Source organism: Ptychodera flava, chromosome 8, assembly GCF_041260155.1.
Source record: "Ptychodera flava strain L36383 chromosome 8, AS_Pfla_20210202, whole genome shotgun sequence".
Lineage (NCBI taxonomy): Eukaryota > Metazoa > Hemichordata > Enteropneusta > Ptychoderidae > Ptychodera > Ptychodera flava.
The window spans coordinates 25,064,201-25,083,341 of NC_091935.1; the positions used below are offsets into that span (position 1 = coordinate 25,064,201).

Consider the following 19,141-nt stretch of genomic DNA (forward strand, 5'->3'; position numbering starts at 1 on the left):
TCCCCCAAATGTGGTATATCAGAAGAGAATTGTAAAAGTTTGAGAGTCCGAATGTCTGTCCCCGAGGTGCGTTCTACCTTAATGTTGTAATGTTTGTTACTCGCCATGCATTAGAAATTGATTTCACTTCGGCATTTACTGACATATTTCAGAGGCAACGCTAACAGATTGCTGTAGTCCTATTGGTAAGACTAACTCGTCAATCAGTCCAAGTGGCTTCATTACAACTGAGTGTGAACAACTGTGCAGAGAGAGGACACCGTTGGCAGGAAATGTCTTTTTTTTAAATATCAGATCTTCAACGGGGACTCGTGTCCCCTGTGGCTTCACCAACGACAAAACGACATCAATATTCGTGACCGTGGATTATAGAAGCTCTAAAGTAGGCAGGTATAGGTATGGTGCACACAAATATCACAATTTTGTTTCCGTTGCTGGGATTCCGGTCCATACGTATGTGTCAACAATGGCGATATAATAGTGGTAAAAAGGATCGTGGTACAATTGTAGACACGTGATACTCTTATACCTTAATCGCAATGTTCCGTGTAAAGAGCTATTTGAATACTGGCAGGACAAAACGTTCCTGAAATATAAGAAAAGCATACCGTAGGGCCTAGTGATGCTGCTGATGGTGCTGGTGGGTGATGATGATGATGATGATGATGATGATGATGAAGAAGAAGATGATGACTGAAAATCATGACTGGAAATCATGATGATTATGATAATGATGATGATTTTGTTGTTGTTGTTGTTGTTGTTGTTGTTGTTGTTGTTGTTGTTGCTAATTGTTATTTTTGTTGTTGATGTGATCGTTATTTCTGTTGTTCATTTGTCATTTACGTGATTACAATCGGGTCTCCACTGTCACCATCGTCATTATATCATCATTATCATTGCTATCATCTTTGCTATCATCGTCGTCGTCACCAGTCATCGCTATATAAGTAGCAAAAACTCCTCTAACGAAATCAAACAATCGCCATTGGCGTAAATATCGAGATTCTTACTTTTATTTTTGTATTTTTTTTTCTTTTTAGAGTGGGGAGGAATCCTATGAAAATATTTCTCAATTATCTGTCATAATACTTCGCTTTCATACGGTTTAGCCTGTGCCGTCAATCCTCTTCCATCAATTCTCTTCTATTCGTTATTGTGCGCTCAGCCACACTGCAAACAATTAAACTGTAATCATACTCGTAAGAGCCTCGTATCGATACACGCTATGCCTAGATACACCGGTACGGGTCTCGTATCGATGAACTCTATACTTATAAGCTTATAGGTTGACTCAAAACACAGAGAACCTTGCATTATAATGTCATTGTGATTAACATGCGTAATATTTATTCCAGGAAGAATCATAAACATACATTGTATCGAGTAGATTCTTCGTAAGTTGCAGAATTGGTAATTTCTACATGCACCTGCCTGAAGAGTGCGACTACGGTTTTGCAGCCCATGCCGCCCTACTGGTCATTAAGATTATATTTCTCTTAGATATCATATATTTAAATTTTATATTGTGGTAAATTTTGCACTCAAGAATTTTCAATCGATACAGCTATTTTTCGGTGATAATGACATACAACATCCTGAATAGCAAAAAAAAAGGTTACATGTGTTGCTGTCATAGCAACGATAGATAAGGAATGGCTGGTAATTCTGACCGACTCGTGGTAAAAGTTGACAGTTTTAAGTCTCTCATTTACACCAGTGAGACAAGTGATAACTATGCAAGAAAACTTTCATCTTGTCTATCGTGACGAAAGTAAGTCTAGAACAACTGTGAGCATGCTCAATTTTAGAAACCCTGAACCAATACAGTGGTCTGGTATAATACACAACATACACACAACACACACATGCACATGTGTGTATATGCAATCTTCAGACAGAAGTGCAAGGATTCTTAGTAATATTTTCATATTTATATGTTTGGGATGTACCATTCTATTTCTATATGTATTTGTATTCTATTTCATTTCTATTTCTTTCACTTCTGTCTGAAGATTGCAGGATGCATGAAACTTAAGTAACAGATATTATTACTTTGTACTTGAAGTAGTTTGTCTTATTATATATATATATATATATATATATATATATATATATATATATATATATATATATAGGCCTATATATTCCAGTTCGTTTTGTCAGCCTGATACTTGCTTATCATAAAGACATCGTGGGTTCCTTTACTCTTTCAAGGAAAAAGGAAAATAAAGAACTTAAGATTTCTAAGTTGTTCGACATCGAACGGAACCGCCTGAGACTTGGCTGAAATTCTTACATATATGCCAAGACGAAGACAGAACACCTGAAGCTTTCTTTTGGCATGACGACGATTGTTGTCATATTTTTACGACAATTTGAAAGAGAATTAATTGGTTTACATAGAATTAAAGAAGGCGCCATTTGAATCTTTCAGCGCGTTGTTAATAGTCCTGTTAGAGAGTGCCTTCTTCTCCAGTGCCAAGAACCGAGGTTCCGGATCTGTCTTGAATAATAAAAATCCAATTGATATTCTACAGACCAGTTGTGTCACTTTTATCGCCGTTTTTTGCAGCTCTCTGTTTAAAACCGAAGAAACACAAAGTTATTAATTACTAAATCTATTTATTTATCTATCTACTTATCTGTCTATCTATCTATCTATTTATCTATCTATCTATCTATCTATCTATCTATCTATCTATCTATCTATCTATCTATCTATCTATCTGTCTGTCTGTCTGTCTGTCTATCTGTCTGTCTGTCTGTCTATCTATCTATCTATCTATCTATCTATCTATCTATCTATCTATCTATCTATCTGTCTGTCTATCTATCTATATGTCTATCTATCTGTCTATCTATCTATCTATCTATCTATCTATCTATCTATCTATCTATCTATCTATTTATCTATCTATTTATCTATCTATCTTTCTATCTATCTATCTATCTATCTATCTATCTATCTATCTATCTATCTATCTATCTATCTATCTATCTATCTATCTATCTATCTGTCTGTCTGTCTATCTATCTATCTATCTATCTATCTATCTGTCTATCCATCTATCTATCCATCTATCTATCCATCCATCTATCTATCTATCTATCTATCTATCTATCTATCTATCTACTGTGACGGACTGTGACGGAGAGGAGAGAAAAAACAACTTTAACTAACTTTTCCTGCGGGCTTCATGACAACGACTTCCAATAGTAACACGAGTACACTAAGAATAATGCCAATCAGCAGAATGATGAACAGACCAGCAATGTCGGATAGTGAGATTGAGTGCGCTCCTCCAGGGCTGTCGGTCTCGGTAGCGGCCTCGCTGCAAGGCCCCTGCCACCATTTCGTCTCCAGGTAGTCCAGTTGCCCAGATTCTCCGAGGTAAAGCAGCGCCCGGGTGACTTGCTCCCTCAACGTCGAATTGTGACGGAATGCAAAACCATACGACTTAACGGAGATCTCAGTCGGCATGACCGACAGATCACAGGGTTGTTGCGCCGCTATGTATTGGAGCGAGTGCTTCTCTCCAATGAATGCATAACGTTCCTTTGACTCCCGGACCCGCTGAATTCCGCTGGCCGTACTGTTGACAAACGCCGAGGGCTGGGCGCCATTCATGGCCCATGACATTTTCTTGTAAGTTTCAACCTGGGAATGTTTGAAAAACGCTTCAGAGCTGCCTCCCTTTATGGTGCCGTACTGCACATACGACTGTCGGCTGAGACCTTCAAAACTTTCTACGGGTCCCTCGACTCTTTCGACAGTCAAGAAGGCTGCGACAGTTGACAGGTACGTGAACAGAATGACGATGACGAAGAAAAACCAGAAAATGCCAAGAAAACGAACCGCGACGGAACGTGGAGACTTTGAATAACCTTGCAACATCAGCGTGCTGAACGTGAACCAGAAGGCGTCATCTATGCCTACGTGTTGATCCTGCTCCCCGCGGGACTCTGCGCTGTTGGAAGGTGCTCTTCCTTCGCACGGGCTGAATCTACTTAAAAGGTAGGTGGTCAGACCGACGACTGCGCCCGCTACGATGATGCAAATCCACACGGGCGCTTGATAGGGAGTAAGGAATGCAAACAAGTTGATGTTCTGGTTTCCAGCGAAGGTGGTTCCTTTTTTGTAAACGGCTGTCAGACCGGACGTCATGAAAGGCATGGAAAAGTCAACCACTCGCTCCCTCATGTAAGAAATTGTCAAAGGCGCCGCAGCCATATCTGCTTTCTGAAATGAAGAAAAGTAATGAACTTTAGTGAGAATTAAGCACATATGTGACCATACTCGCTCCAATTAAGGTAGATTGCACCTCGAGTTCAGATTTACAGATAAGCAAAGATGTGACTCTTTTAAGGATGATATTAGAGATGAAGATAAGATAATGTAAGTATTTTGTGACGAGGTCCCCCCCACAATAAGGTAGGTGAGTAGGAATCGCACATGCTTCCCTCTGAAGGGACAGACAGACAGACAGACAGACAGACAGACAGAGACCCTCAGCTCTTTGTGTTGTGCAGTGGCTAACCGAGGTCATTTTTTGAAAGGCCGTCATGTTTTCCGGCCTCGGCCTAAATAGTAAAACTGCAGGAAGCCCGTTCGGATATTACTTGATGTCAATGAAAATTGCACATGATTTTGTTATATTTTAATTTAAAAATAAATCTGGAGGTACTTTTCTGCGAGCGGAGAAAATAAATAAAGGGTTGTTAGGTTTAAACACCGCGAGAAGCTCGGGTCATCAATTCATTTTGCAGCATTTCTAGGAGCCGATTCGGAACTTTCTTTCTAACATGTGTAAATTTATTACCTGCGAAAGTAGTTCCCCTATCATACCGTTCCACTCTCCGTCATAGCCAAGACTTCCGTACCTGCTATCGTCGACGAGCTTCAACGTGTACTCGAATGGAACCACCCTTGAAACTTCCTGCAGCAGGTCTGGAATGTAGCCCTTAAAAGCACCGTTGCCTGCTACGTTCCCCTCAGCCATCATCAAGAAGGGTTCTGCCTGGCAACAGAAACAAACAAAGATAGATTTCCAAGGATGCTGAAGTTGAGTATCCACCATTGAGAGTCGAATCAACTATGATCTATACATCTATCGTTCCCTTACTCATGGCCCTATATAAAGCCATCGTGACTTGACCAGCCAAGTCTACACGTAGAAAATATGAGAAAGGTACAATATTCCGCTATGGCCATTGAAAAAAAAACGTGTGTTTCGGGTAACCTGATCTACCGTATTTAAACCTTCCGACCCTAGACTTTTTTCTCATTTTCAAAAATCACGCATAATTTTGTCGAATTTTGCTGGGTTTTTTTTTATGGGTCACACTGAAATAAACTTTAAAGATTTAAAAAATGTTCCGTACCGATCTAACCTACTCCTGAGGGCTTGTTAACGGAAACACCCTTTTTTTCTTACGCCTAATTTTACGTTAACCGTTCTACTTACAAGAATCGTGGTAACCGTCAACCTTCTAGGGATTGCTTCAACCGTGCTTTCATTGGTCGCTGTGTGAAGTATAAGAATATGAAAACATGGATGAATCAACTGTCTTCATCTCATGAACATGGTAAGTCCTGCATATTTCCACATACAGATGCACCAAAAAGTGTCTCCCACTTAAAAAGCTGCCTTTGAAATGTGAAAATGTGAAAGCAATTTTTTGAAAAACAGGAGAAAGATTGCGTGTCTGTTAGTATGTTTTGTAGGTATGAGCCACACTCCTGTTTTTTCATACTTTTTGGAGTGCAAGAATATTGATGCGATCACATCGCAAGTCAGGTTGTGTAACTTTTGCTCGGGCAGTCAGCTCTAATGGGCAAAAATTTTGACCATATTAGTATGACATATTTTTAGAACATGTGACCTGCAAAATATATTCACATCACTGGTCAAATTTCAAACGTTTGGCAAAATACATTCATACTGTCTCTCAGTTGACCATGCACACTAATTCCGCAGATCGTCAATGTAGCCGACACGAACACGAAGTGTCTGTTACCGGCTACCAAAAACTATGAAAAATAGTAAAGAGCGAGCTACAAAATCACTATCAGTTTTAAGTTGAAGGTAGAATAAGTCTGTGCCTTTGTATAAAATACTATAAAAATCGTAGAAAGAGAGCAACCAGCTGAAAGTTAGTCGAGGAGACCTTTACCGCATATCATTTGCATCTCATTGTCGGCTACATGGACTGTGTGCAGTTAATCAAGATTGATGGTTGTAAAAATAGGCGTGAGAATAAAGAAGCTCATAGGATGTGAGTTTGTTTATTTAACCCTTTCACCACCATGGTTTGGCCCAAATCCATTGTTAACAATGGTCATTGTGGACCTGTTTACAGGGAATTGGGGGTCAACAGGTTAAACCTGCCCCGTGCCACTTATGGTGGTGTGGACAGTTGATTCGGTTCAAGTGCACGCAGCCGGCCACGCTCATTATTTGCTCCTTACCTTGTCATCAAAACGATTTTTTGAGTACATTATCACCGTATCACATTCGAAATTCATCATTCCTTGTTTGATAATTTCATATCCGCCTGACTTACCGGTAACATACAGTGACAAGCGTAGAAATGCAATCATTCTGTCGTGAATATGGTGAAGGTGATTGTATGACGAGGCAAATTATTGTAATAATCAGATATTAATCAAAAATTGATATGTCACATCATGCAATGATGGACTTTTACTGAAAGATGAAACCGATGCAGATAATTCGTCGATGACCATTTCAGGTTGTTCGTTTCCAAAGATAATAATGAAATGTGACAAGCGTCTATGTTCAACGAAAAAATAATTACAGTTCTCGTAATACTATAGCCCTACGTGACACGCATGACAATGCATCTGAGTCGAATTTCGAGTTTTGTGCAGAATGCTTTTGTTGACTACTTAGTTATTTTCCCGGTGGTCCCTTCCATGTCTACAATTCATTTTTAACAAGAGCATTCTTTAAACTTTTTTTGATAATTTTCATTGTACATAATGGGTCATGTTTAGAGAGATACAGCTGTGTATTTCCAAGCGAGAAGAACACGAGAAAGTGCTCTCGTCTTCTGAAACAAAAATGATGACAATATGATAAAAAGTTTCAGCTGTTGTCTCGCTGAGGATTCTTGCAAATACATTTTGTTTTAACATTTCTTCGCCTGCTTCTTTAAAGGGTTGAAACCGCATATGCGAAATTTATCTAAGATACTGAGCTCTGTCGCAAAGATGTCAGAACGGTTTTTTTCCCCAGTGGTTCCGTTCCACATGCACTTCAATCGGTGAGCACACCTTTGAGTTCCGCTGCGCATGCCGATAAAGAAGGTTGCGCTAGCCCATCGAATCGATGCCTGCGCTCCAGTCTACTTGTGCAGATATATGCTATCAATCATCATCATCATCATCATCATCATCATCATCATCATCCAGTCGGGGAAAATGCAACTGCAGGATACGTTACAAACATGACTCTCAACCAAGGGATTAATTTCTTTGCTCATGGTCACGGCACAAAGGTCGCGCCAGGGTCTCGAAATCACCGTGAGACAGTTAAGCAGTAATATTTCCCAGTGGTCTACTTCAACACCGCGTAGACGAGCTTGTTCTCGTCATGTGACCTTTTCCATTAAGGTGGCATCTGATTCAAACAATTGTTTTTTAAAATGTGCTAATTTCTCATTTAAGGTAGAATGCGCTTTGGGTATACATATTAGGACGCTTATTTTTTTACTTTACGTTTCTAGTCTACCGCTTATGTGAATTCATTTCGATACTCGTGAAGTAATTGAAGATTTCACCGTCTTAGTTTTTGGAAAAATCAACGATTTTTTCCACAAAGACTTATCACTGGGATGGCGGCCATTTTGAATTTCAAATAATGACAGATGTTTAAGTTTTTTTCTCTGGAACTAAAATACGTACGGTGACTCTCCCCCCCCCCCCCCCTTGATTATCATTCTTGATTTTGAGAGACGATGGTTGAAACTTTCCTTAAGAAAGGTTTGAGAGGACGTTCATATTACTATATAAGCTTTGGTGTAAAGATACTGTCGAAAGCTGTGGTGACGATAAACAGGCGAAGCGCGTCAGTATTTAGGCCGACTAGGATTCCATCCATATGGCGACTGACCTCTCTGGATCATGGTTTCTCAAGGACAAGTGAATTTGTTTATTCTAACTATGCAAAAACAGTATAATCGAGGGCAATTAACTTAATCTAGAATAGAGGCAATAGGTATGATTGCATCTCCCAAATTGCTGTGATAGCCCAAGGTTTTCAAAATATGGTGACTTTTGCAAACATAAGGTAAAGAACTTTGACATGTTTTCGTGAAACACGTCATGAATTTCACATTTCTTCAATACTTAACAGGAGTTTTTTTTGTTCTCCTATCATTCTAACGAGGTCAATCGGTCAAGCATATCCATGGTGAGTGCTACATTCGTTCAAAGAGTAATTTTACGTCACTTTCTCACTGGAGAAAAAACGCAAATGCCATTTGATAGCAATCAGACTCCTTGTTGAAAGTGCTAAAGGGGTGTCTCTCAGGCCGTGCTATATTAGATTACCTCGTTCAATCATAAGAAGCCTTCCACGCTGCGCAGTCACTAATTCGTAGCTGCCGTGTCATGACTGTTCCAGCGGGAGGTTGAATTTATATTTGCCTACATTTGATCCCTGGGTTAAGTGCATACTTGTCAGGGTTGTATACTTCAAGGAAACAAAGGGTGTGGCCTGAGCAAGAACTACAATATTCAAAAACAAATCAGCTTCGCTTATGAATACAATCAGAATTGTTTGTGTTTTTATCCATCCTTGTTAGGTTATTTACGTCCTATAGACACTTTAGCGTCATTTAATATTTCTCTATTGTTTCATGGCATATAAATATTTGCATGAAAACATCATAGTTGATGAAAGTCGACACGTTTGTTAAATGTATCAGAAACAAAACTTATCTCTTTGAAGCTAACAATACGGTTGGTAAATGCAAGTCTGGTTATACGAATATTAGCCATGGAACAAATTAAAATAATACACAGAGTAACATGAAGAAAGGCTGTGTCGGAAAAGGAAAACTGTGAAAATACAGCTTCGTTCTAGACTTTCATACTTACCATGAATTCCTGTACACAAGACAGCGAAAATAAACAGGGCAACAGCGTCTTTGCGGACAAGTTGGCACATTTTGGTAGAAACGATCACAGAGGCGGCCGTGAGCTGAGCAACGGATACAGGCAAGCTGTGTAGATGTGGTGATGCAGTGATGTTGTAACCAAAAGGGTGCGACGCTCTTCATCCAGGGACCTATAGCGGGCACTTACCCATGATTCCACGGTGACCTTGTCAAGGTTAACTTGCCCTGTTTCTGACCTTGCCAACTACCGTTTCGTTCTATGCGTTCATGCATCACGCGTTGCTTCGCTATATGTAATAGACAAATCTGCCAAGAAAACCCGCGTCTTTTTGGGCGTCACATTTGTTGAATGTTCACTACCCAGTAACTTATGTATCCTTAAAATACAAATATACAATTAGAGCAAATCACACTTTTTGTGTGCGCGGTCATCAATCAAAACACCACAAATGAAAATTTCACCGCATATTTTTTCATCCAGAGTAAAAACATATGCCCGTTTTTTTAGTTCCATCTCATTTCATACGAGCTATATTTCATTTCTATATATTGCCCATTATCCATATTGACAGAAAGCAATGATGATAACTTCTGACAGAGCGCGAAGCCGAGAAGGAAAAAAATCCCCCTGTCTTGGATATAAGAGTTTCTCGAACAATACCCTCAACCAAAGACAAATATAGAAACAGACTAGCAACGGGTATTGTTTAAGGCGTGAAGCGGTTACGTAACCCATCCATGTTCGCCTCGCCTCAGGTTGCTCTCGCCTCTCTTTTCCGAAGAGTGACGACCATGAATCCTTCGGTAATTTTCGGATTTTCGCCAATCGTTAAGCGAAAGTATGTTCGGCAAAGTTTGTGTTGTTGTTGTCGTGTGGTGCTGAGCGGAATTGGCGTGCTGGCGAAAACGGGAGTGTTTTGAGCTTCAGGAAAGTAAGTTTTACCGTTTTCAAAATTCCTCTCATATTTTTATGAATATATAATGAGTGCGTTTGAACTAAATTTGAAAGTGTTTTATCGATACTGTCTGGTTTTACTGAATTGTTAACGGTCAGTCATACCGTCTTTTACACGTTTGTCAAGGAAGGATATGTGTATATAACTGCTGGCGTGTTATGTTTTGATTGGCGTGAAGCAGTGTTTCTGCCCTGAGAGCTCACAAAGTAACTATGGTTGCTACGCGACTGGCAGCACGATGCCATCTCGTCGTATTTTTCGCATAATCTCGTGCAATTATCAACCACAAACAAAGTCTCCAAAAAGTGTAACACCTTTGAAGCTCATTTTAATATGAAAAGACAATAGTCTACCGAGACGACCATGGAACAAAAGGCATGCCGCGTTAAAGCTTGTCTGTTTCTATATTTGTCTGTGCCTCAACGCAGTTGTGCATTAGTTAATTTTGAACATAGAAATACCTATTTCGCATTGATCATGGAATGATTTCGGATAATTTACATCGTCGGACATCTTTTCTTGCCAAGGTCTCTTGTCCGGGCAGCTGGATGCTTCCCGAAAACATAGTTAGTTTGAAGTAACGGACCCGTGCGAACGGACGACGATCGTCGGAGGAAGTCCTGCAAAGATTCAGGGGAACTTGCTAACCGCCGATTTGCTGGATTTTCAAATGATCAAGAAGCTACTATCACAAGCGCACTGCACGGAAAAAATAGTTTCAAATGATTAATTGCATGACATCCTCGCGTTAGCCACAATTGATGTTTCCGGGGAACATACAACACCAGTAATGGTCCGTTATATGCAAGCAAAAGTATATAACAACAATTAGCCAGAATCATGGCAGCTTTATTATAAAAATGTTAACAAAATGACCTACAACATGAAATGTTAATCAAGCAATAAAGCACACCCAGCGATCGTATACCACGAAGATTTGACCAGTTCACGACATATATGCACGAGCGATAGCGAGTGCATATGAAGTGAACTGGTCAAAATCGAGTGGTATATCGTCGCTGGGTGTGATTTATTGATATTATATCATAACAGTATATTGAAATTGTGGCGTGGAACGTCAAAAACGGAGTTTTGCTCAAGCTGAGAGCTCGCTCCTATGCCAGCCGTGGTATATCGCCAATATACCACGGTTCTTTTCGTGTCTCGACCAATCAGATCGCTGTATTTGCACCATCAATATACTGGTATGATATAATACTTAATATCTACAAAATTACCTAGAGATCATTTACAATAAAACGGTGGGAGCGAGAACTTGGCTGTAACTGTATAATGTGAAGGAAGTCTTCGTCTAACCAGTCCAAAGGAGAGTTTTTATAACGGTAGCATTGCATCAGCTCCATTTGTATACATGAACTTCAAAGATGTTTCAAAATATGAACGCAATACTGAATGCAAATTTACAAATGCGAACACTTTCTCGCGTGCAGTAACGTTAAAGTTAATTTTGTTAGTAGCGAAATATTCGAACGACGATTTGTTGGAACTTCCCCAATAAAAACTGGATTATCATAAATCTGTGCAAATTTAATGTAAAATAAGCCACACTACTGATCTGACGTGCCGTGTTCGGTCCAAGAATCTCATAATTTTGCCAAGTTCCAGGCGTTCATTGTCCTTTAATCTTGCATATGATGTCTACGAATATATCTATAGCGACTAAACTTGAGTCGAAAATATACTGAAAAAATGTTTCTTTTTTTTGTCGGAGAACGCATATGTTTCAAAGTGTGTTCCCTGTACGGCCATTTGACCCCTCTTTGCATATGTCATGAAAGTGCTCATCATGATTATTCAAATTTATCACACGGTCAAAATGATGCTATTAGAATTCAAAAACTCCCGCCCAGTGTGTGCAAATGGCTGCGTCATCAGTTATCCCTCTATTGTGCGCCCACGATCCTGCAACTTCCCGTTTTAAGGCGTATCCTAGTGACGCATAATTTCACGAAGGGTGGACAACTGGAGTAGTCGGTCTACACGCCAGTTGTATCGTCGGGGCTGGCTGCTTTGTAGTCGCCGCCTTTTGCCTGAAAAAAGATGAAATATGGGAAAAGATAAATGATGTTACAGTCGTGACCAACTACCGCGATCACTAGGTGATGTTTTTTGAAATGTATTTTTAAAATGATAACTCGTTCGACTTCTATGTGGACTTGTCATCTCCATGGTATTAATGTACTATATTTTACGTTGCTTCTGAATATGCAGTGAACTCCAAACGATTATACAGATAAAATAAGACAACAATTAGAACATTGAAAACACTATTCACAACAAAAATAGAGATATGGGCATTTTACGCGTTGTTTTGCCAATTCTGGGTGTTTTGAGCGCGTGTGTTAGGCATTGCCTGGAATCGCTATCGACATTTCAATACTGCTCGTACTGAAAGGAGGGTTCGCATACGTTTTAAGCTGTCCCAACAGGCTTTGCGTGACAATTACCCAAGAACAGCTTCAATACTGTTTATCATCAACAGAACACTGATATTAACAGTAGGGTAGTTCGCGCCTCGAAAATACAAGATTTACACGTTTGCTCAAACTTTCATCGGGCAGACTTTCAACCATACTATTTTGAAAACTAATAATAGAAACCGGGGTTCGTCATGCAAAATTTGGTACTGGAGAAACAAATTACCCAAGCTTTACCGATATTTGAAATTCAAAATGGCCGCCACCCTGTGTTATCTCTACGGGGGAAAAATAAAGTTCCCGATATTCACAAACTAATCCCATTAAAACTTTATTCACACATACGCTTCAAAATGAACCCCACAAGTGGTAGGCCAAAGGAATATTGCAAAAGTGGTCCAATTATTTGGAGCAATAGCTAACGAACCTCGTGAATCTCTGTAGTAAATTTGACATATCTGCCATACGTGTAACGATGTTTTACTAAGTCACCCGACTATCGAGGAGCCTTCTTTTGGTACTGTAATTTCCCCCGCCTATGTTTAAGTGCAACATTTAACCACATTAAATTTTCATGAATTTTTGTGTAATTGTTTTGGAAGTTGGACCAAAGAAACATAAGCTTAAATTTTCATTGGCTGCATTTTTTTTAGCAAAATTTTGGGGATAAGCTGAAAAAAATTGTCTGCGTTATATTTTTAAGGTGACAGACATTGACTTTGGCACTCAAAGGGTTAAAACAAAATCATATCATTTGCGTCTTACCTTGCCTCTTGTCTTGCTGATGAGCACCTCACACAGTAGCACGATCACGCTGAGGATGATGCCGATCAGGAGGAATATGAACACACTACCAATATCAGACAATGAGACGGCTCTCGGTGGAGATCCTTTCCGGACTCTCGTTTCGGTAGCCGAGTAACTGTAATCACAAGGTCCGGACCACCATTTCTCTCTCAGCATTTCTGACTTCTCGGCGTCGAGAACTGCAAGCAGCGCCTGGCTTACTTTATCCGTCAAGTTGGAACTGCGAGGGAATGCAAAGCCATACCCTTGCGGGTTGATTTGCTCCGACATGACCAACAGATCACAGGGTTGCTTGGAGGCGTAATACTGCAGGGTTGTACTCTCACCGATGAGGGCGTACTTCCCATCCGACTTACGAACTCGCCGGATCCCGTCCATCGTAGAGTCGACAAACGCTGACGGCTCGGCGGAACTCATGGACGTGTACATACGCTTGTAAATGTCAACGTCTGAGTTCTTGAAGAAGTATTCGGAGCTGCCACCCTTGATGGTGCCGTAACGTACAGCTGTCTGCTCGCTGAGCTCTTCGAACGTCTGGATGGGCTTTGCAGTGTCCCTGGCGACCAGGAAGGGACCGAGACTTGACACGTACACAAAGAGGACAATGATGACGAAGGCAAACCAGAAGATGCTAAGAAAACGAACCGAGATGGGACGCGGTGTCTTAGGATAACCTTGTAACATCAGCGTACTGAAGACGAACCAGAATGAGTTAAGTACATTGAAATGGTCCGATGCCTCCTGGGGGCTGAACCTGTTGAGAATATAGACCAGTATAGCAACAACAGCGCTCGCTATCATGATACAAACCCAGACGGCTGCCTCGTAAGGACCAAAGATCGCCAATACCTTGAAGCCTCCGGAGGAGGGCTTCTTCTGCAGGAGCGTTAGTCCAGGTGACATGAAAGGCTTTGAAAAGTCAACCACTTCCTGCCGACGACTTGAAATTATGAGCGCCGCTGCCGCCATGTCAGCGTCCTGCAAACATTACCAAAAAAAAAACCATTGTGATCTTCACTTCCACTTAACGCGGATAAATTGTTTATAGGGATGTACAATCAGAACTCGTGTAATGATTTCCGAATGATCACACGCAGTTTTCACGCCCTCCTCGATTTAAATAGCTCCTTTTTGTGATTTTTATTATTGGTGCAGAATGCACCACATCCTTTTTCAACATTTTGTCGGCTCGTAATCGTGTGAACATTTGTCTCAGTTTTGCAAAAATCACAGAGGCTGCAAAAATCTTAGCAACACTAGCTCTGCAAGGTTTTTTCCTAGCTTTGACTAAACCCCTGCCTAGATTTAAAGGTAGGGCTCTTCTTTAGCAAGTTTTACCATAATTTTATGATTTCAAAGGGGCGAAACGCTAAAGTGACTTTTTGATGTGAATGTGGAACGCTTCAAAAGTGGGAAAACACTAGTTTCACAGGGCCGATTGCCATTTAATCGACAATTTTAGTAACAACAAATCCGAAAGATAATTTTGAATTAGAGACTATCAATTTTAAAAACGAGAAGCTGCGTCACATTCGCCCAAGTTTTACATCTCAGACGACCACAATTTTGAGGTTATTTTCCGAGACTATGCTTCTACGAAATGCTTCTCCCCGTCTGAGCATGCGCAAATGAGCCAGACAACTTACCCCTGAAATCAGTTCACCAATCATACCAGTCCAGGTTCCATTAACCAGCGTGCCATATTTCCCGTCTTTGGCCAGCTTCAGCGTGTACTGAAACGGGACCTCCTCCGCCAGCAACTTCAGCAGATCCGGAATATAACCCTGGAATCTGTCGTTTCCTTCGGCGTCCCCGTCCAGTATTTTCACAAATGGCTCCAACTAAAAACGGTAGAGGGGACAAATAGTTAGTCACCAGAAGCAGCAGAATATATTTTTTTTTACTTCAGACCTACTCAAAGTTTACTTTGAAAAAGATGATTTGAAAATTTTCAGCGAAGTCGAAGACGTTCAAACTGGATTACGTACATAAGCTCGACTGACATCTGTTTTTACATTCTACCTTAAAAGTCACTGTTTAAAAAAGCATTTGTTTTTGCTTGTTTACTCTTTTAGATTTGTTTTGTTTTGTGTTTGTTTTGGTTTGGATTTTGAGAGACAGGGAAAGGAGCTTCTATGTAGGAAACAAATCAGCCGAAAACAGGACCAAAGGGGCCACAAACCGTTAGTCAAACTCAGTTACCTCGACCGTGGTGACAGTCAGCACTGGCGTAGAGTTGTTCCCTGGCTTGTATTCTGTGAACATAAATGTAGTTTGCAATAAGTGGAACATCTCACATTGAAAGTTTTCTTCAAGCGTCTCTCTAAAACCTTCCATGTCTTTGATAGGATAAACTATTTATTTTAAATATAGACTCACCTTATAACTAACCATAACTTACCATAATGCTGACCATAAACCCCATAAATCCCGTTCAAATGGTATTGCCCAAAAAGAAAGCTTGCAGTTTCGATGAAGTATAAAGGTGTTATATAATTGGTTTTGGAGCACTCTTTGATACGGGAGCACATAGTCAAGTGCTTGCAATTAATGATGTCAAAAGTATGCAGATTCAGATCAAAAATACTGTATGCACAAGTGAACAACAAAATTACTATGCTGGTGGGACGTTTTTCAGTGTTCTACACATCTTGGAAAAACAGAGGGACCACCAATTTGCCTAAAGATCAATAATTTGCATATTCTTTGTTGTGAAAAATAGATTCTTTTGCATGTTTTTTAATAAACGAATAGATTGCTCCAAAAACAGAGGGGTGGCCGACCCGTTAAAATCCCCTTCTGAAGAACCTTCATTTACATATATTTGCTCTCTTTGCCGCCAGGCGTGGGCGACATCATCATGTGATCGTATGAGAAGCCTAATGTTTTGTAGTGTAACTGAAATCCACCAATGAAAGCCCACTGACTTAGATGAAGGGGTTGTTTGTACCCTAACAAAATTCACGTTTATTTTGAGTCAAATGAGAGCCCTTTATATTCAATCAATACCCGCATTGTCAGTGAATACGTCCACCATTGCGAGTAACGGCCTGCTCGCAGAGGTCGCCACGAGTTGAGTGACCGTAGACAATACGGAGCCTTGTTTCTTTCGTCTGAGCACGCACTCAAACGCGAAAACGCTTTCTAAAAAAGGAACCAGGTAGGAGAATCGACTATGAAAACGATGAATTAAACACTGTCACTTCTTTGTGACTTTAGCGATGATTTATGATCTTTCACAGTCTCGCTATTTGCTTTTTTTGAATGCCACTGCAGTGCATGTAGTCATATTTTATCGTGAATGACCGGTTGTGTTCGTATGGATGCGAAAAAAGGTCGAAGAACGTGTCACATCAGGAGGCGGGGTACACCCAAAGCGGTCAGAGCGCGCGAAAGAAAATTCCCAGGCCGCTAGAATTCAACACGGTTGGTGTCAACAACTCAAATGTTTTGGACTAGGTGTGAAAGCGGAAAGATACTTGGGCGGAAAAAATATGACTTAACAGCACATGAGAAAAATTCACATATCTGGTAGATTGTTCATCTTTTTCTCGACATAATTAAGTGACGAAAGGACTAACTCGAATGAATCTAATCGTGTTGAAACGTTTCAAACAGTTTTTTCAAGTTTCTGCAGGTTTCGTTCTACAAATAAGGAAGTGAAGAGTTCTTTTCTTAATTCCCGAAAAGGCGTTGGGGTTTTTTGTATTAGTTTTAGTTTTTCTGTTTTTTAATTACTAAGGAGGTTTAAAGTCGCGTGTCTCGCGAATATTTTTTCGGTAAATCCGGTCGACTTGATTTCCATGTTTCGGAAAGGTAAACGTAATGTTTATGAAAATAAATGTGTGCATGCCTTGCCCATGTCGGTAAGCAGGCAATGAGAGTGCTGGGCTACCTTGATTTGCACAGAAAAACCTTTTTTACCAACAGTAATACAATTTGTATATCATTAGTAAGAATATGGTCGCAACGGGATGCCACGAGTGGCAAAAACCAGAACAGACGATAGCAGAAAATTAGCAAAGCGGTGGATTTTTGTTAACTGAAGTGATTATCTGCATGTTCCTCGTCCACCTCGATGTGTGTAAATCGTTCATGTCAGTCACCTACCTTGCATATTTCCACTTGACCATACCAATGCAAAAGCCATCACGGCTAAAAAGCGATGGACTTTAAGTTGGCTCATTTTGAACACAGACGGGCCAACGAGGTACGATGGGCAAGCTAGCTAGTCCAATGTTCCCACGAGTGAAATGCGTCTCAATAGCGTCAAGGTGCGATCTTTTATAGGCAAATCTATGACCAGGGACCTCACGCCTTTCCTTTCGGTTTTTTTTACCCAGGGTTCTTTGCAGATGTTGATGACGCCCTAACACAATCGTGCAGTGTCTCAACTTTAACGATTCACCTTGGTTTGAAAGGGGATAGGGGTCTGCAACCCAGTTTTGGTTGTGTTGCCATCAAAACGCTTTCATGGTTGAAGTCAACGGTACCGCTTGAAAAAACTCTACTGGCGGTTTGATGGTTAATTGATCATATTTGGGGTGTTGTGTAACGTGTGGTAGCTGTAACATAAAGAGATGCACCTTGGACGTTTTGCATTTAGTTAGCCACAGCTCAAGAGAATTGAGATATTGAAAAAAGATATATGTCATTGCGCGATTAAATGTATCGTGGTGGAAAGCGAATGGCGAAGAATTTACTATAAGTATTTGACAATAGTTGACAGCCTTGATCTGGGTTAAATATGTTGGCCAATAATATTGACGATTTGTACATATCAGGAATGTACGGCCTTCGCTATTCCCATACCGCTTCACAATTACTATCCGAAACATCGAGTTCCCTTTATTTGCGACAGCTTCCCCTCAACTGGAATGAAGATCGCTTCTTAGTGGCTTGCTTGCGCTGCATTATTTCTGCTCACACTCATGGAAGACGAATCAGATCTTCCCTCTCATATTGATACTTTTGTTGTCATCGATTGGATCTACACAGCAAAAGCAAATTTACACCTGCACCACTTACAAAATTAATATCTACTTAGTAATTATGACATCATTTTCCAGTAACCACCCAGTTAGTTTTACATTCCCGTCGGTGTGTAGTTTGGGGCACAAATCGGGGGTGAAGTTTCGCTTTAAACTGTATCATTATATATATTATATATATATATATATATATATATATATATATATATATATATATATATATATATATACACACACACACACACACACACACACACACACAATCCATCCATTTCCTCTGCCCCACCAAAAATACGGGTTTTCTATTGATATTGATTTCTATGGATATTGATATCCAATTCGTTTTGGTTATTCATGTACAACCAAAATGCGCGAGGCGGATCGAAACTTTTCGTGGCAACCTGAAGACTGACAAGATTTTGTATATCGATGTCAATGCCTGCAGTGAAAATGTTTGCCCATGGCATAATTGCCATTCAAGCATGCAGAGGACTGACAGCCGACAACCAGAACTATCTCCCTGGAGTTCATGATCGATTGCACGATCAACGAAAATGTACAGTATTTTTTTTTCATTTGAATGTACATTGTTAGCTTTCTCACGCCCTAACAAATCCCTGGTTGCCAAGAACAATGCATTGGTCATACATGCATATGGTAATTATGCTTCTATTCGTTGAATTTTATTTCTTATTCACACAATACTTAGAAAGAGAGGGGCAGATGACAATACGTTATAATATATGGAGTCAGACTCTGTATTCCTAGGGCTCTTTTTCTTTACGTTTCTCCTGATCTTTAC

At 40.2% G+C, this 19,141-nt stretch overlaps 2 protein-coding genes across 2 annotated transcripts; both read right to left on the reverse strand.

The window, feature by feature from the left end:
- Positions 1-1,327: 1,327 nt before the first annotated feature.
- Positions 1,328-9,262, reverse strand: LOC139138861 (glutamate receptor 3-like). The gene is made up of 5 exons (XM_070707423.1): positions 9,128-9,262; positions 5,469-5,527; positions 4,824-5,021; positions 3,185-4,243; positions 1,328-2,579 (listed from the first exon to the last, which is right to left on the reverse strand). Exons 1-5 carry the CDS (start codon positions 9,195-9,197, stop codon positions 2,535-2,537), a joined length of 1,431 nt encoding a protein of 476 aa, XP_070563524.1. The 5' UTR covers positions 9,198-9,262; the 3' UTR covers positions 1,328-2,534.
- A 1,656-nt stretch (positions 9,263-10,918) lies between these two features.
- LOC139138862 (glutamate receptor 2-like) lies at positions 10,919-17,689 on the reverse strand. The gene is made up of 5 exons (XM_070707424.1): positions 17,459-17,689; positions 15,551-15,603; positions 14,995-15,189; positions 13,307-14,326; positions 10,919-12,154 (listed from the first exon to the last, which is right to left on the reverse strand). Exons 1-5 carry the CDS (start codon positions 17,532-17,534, stop codon positions 12,101-12,103), a joined length of 1,398 nt encoding a protein of 465 aa, XP_070563525.1. The 5' UTR covers positions 17,535-17,689; the 3' UTR covers positions 10,919-12,100.
- Positions 17,690-19,141: the final 1,452 nt, after the last annotated feature.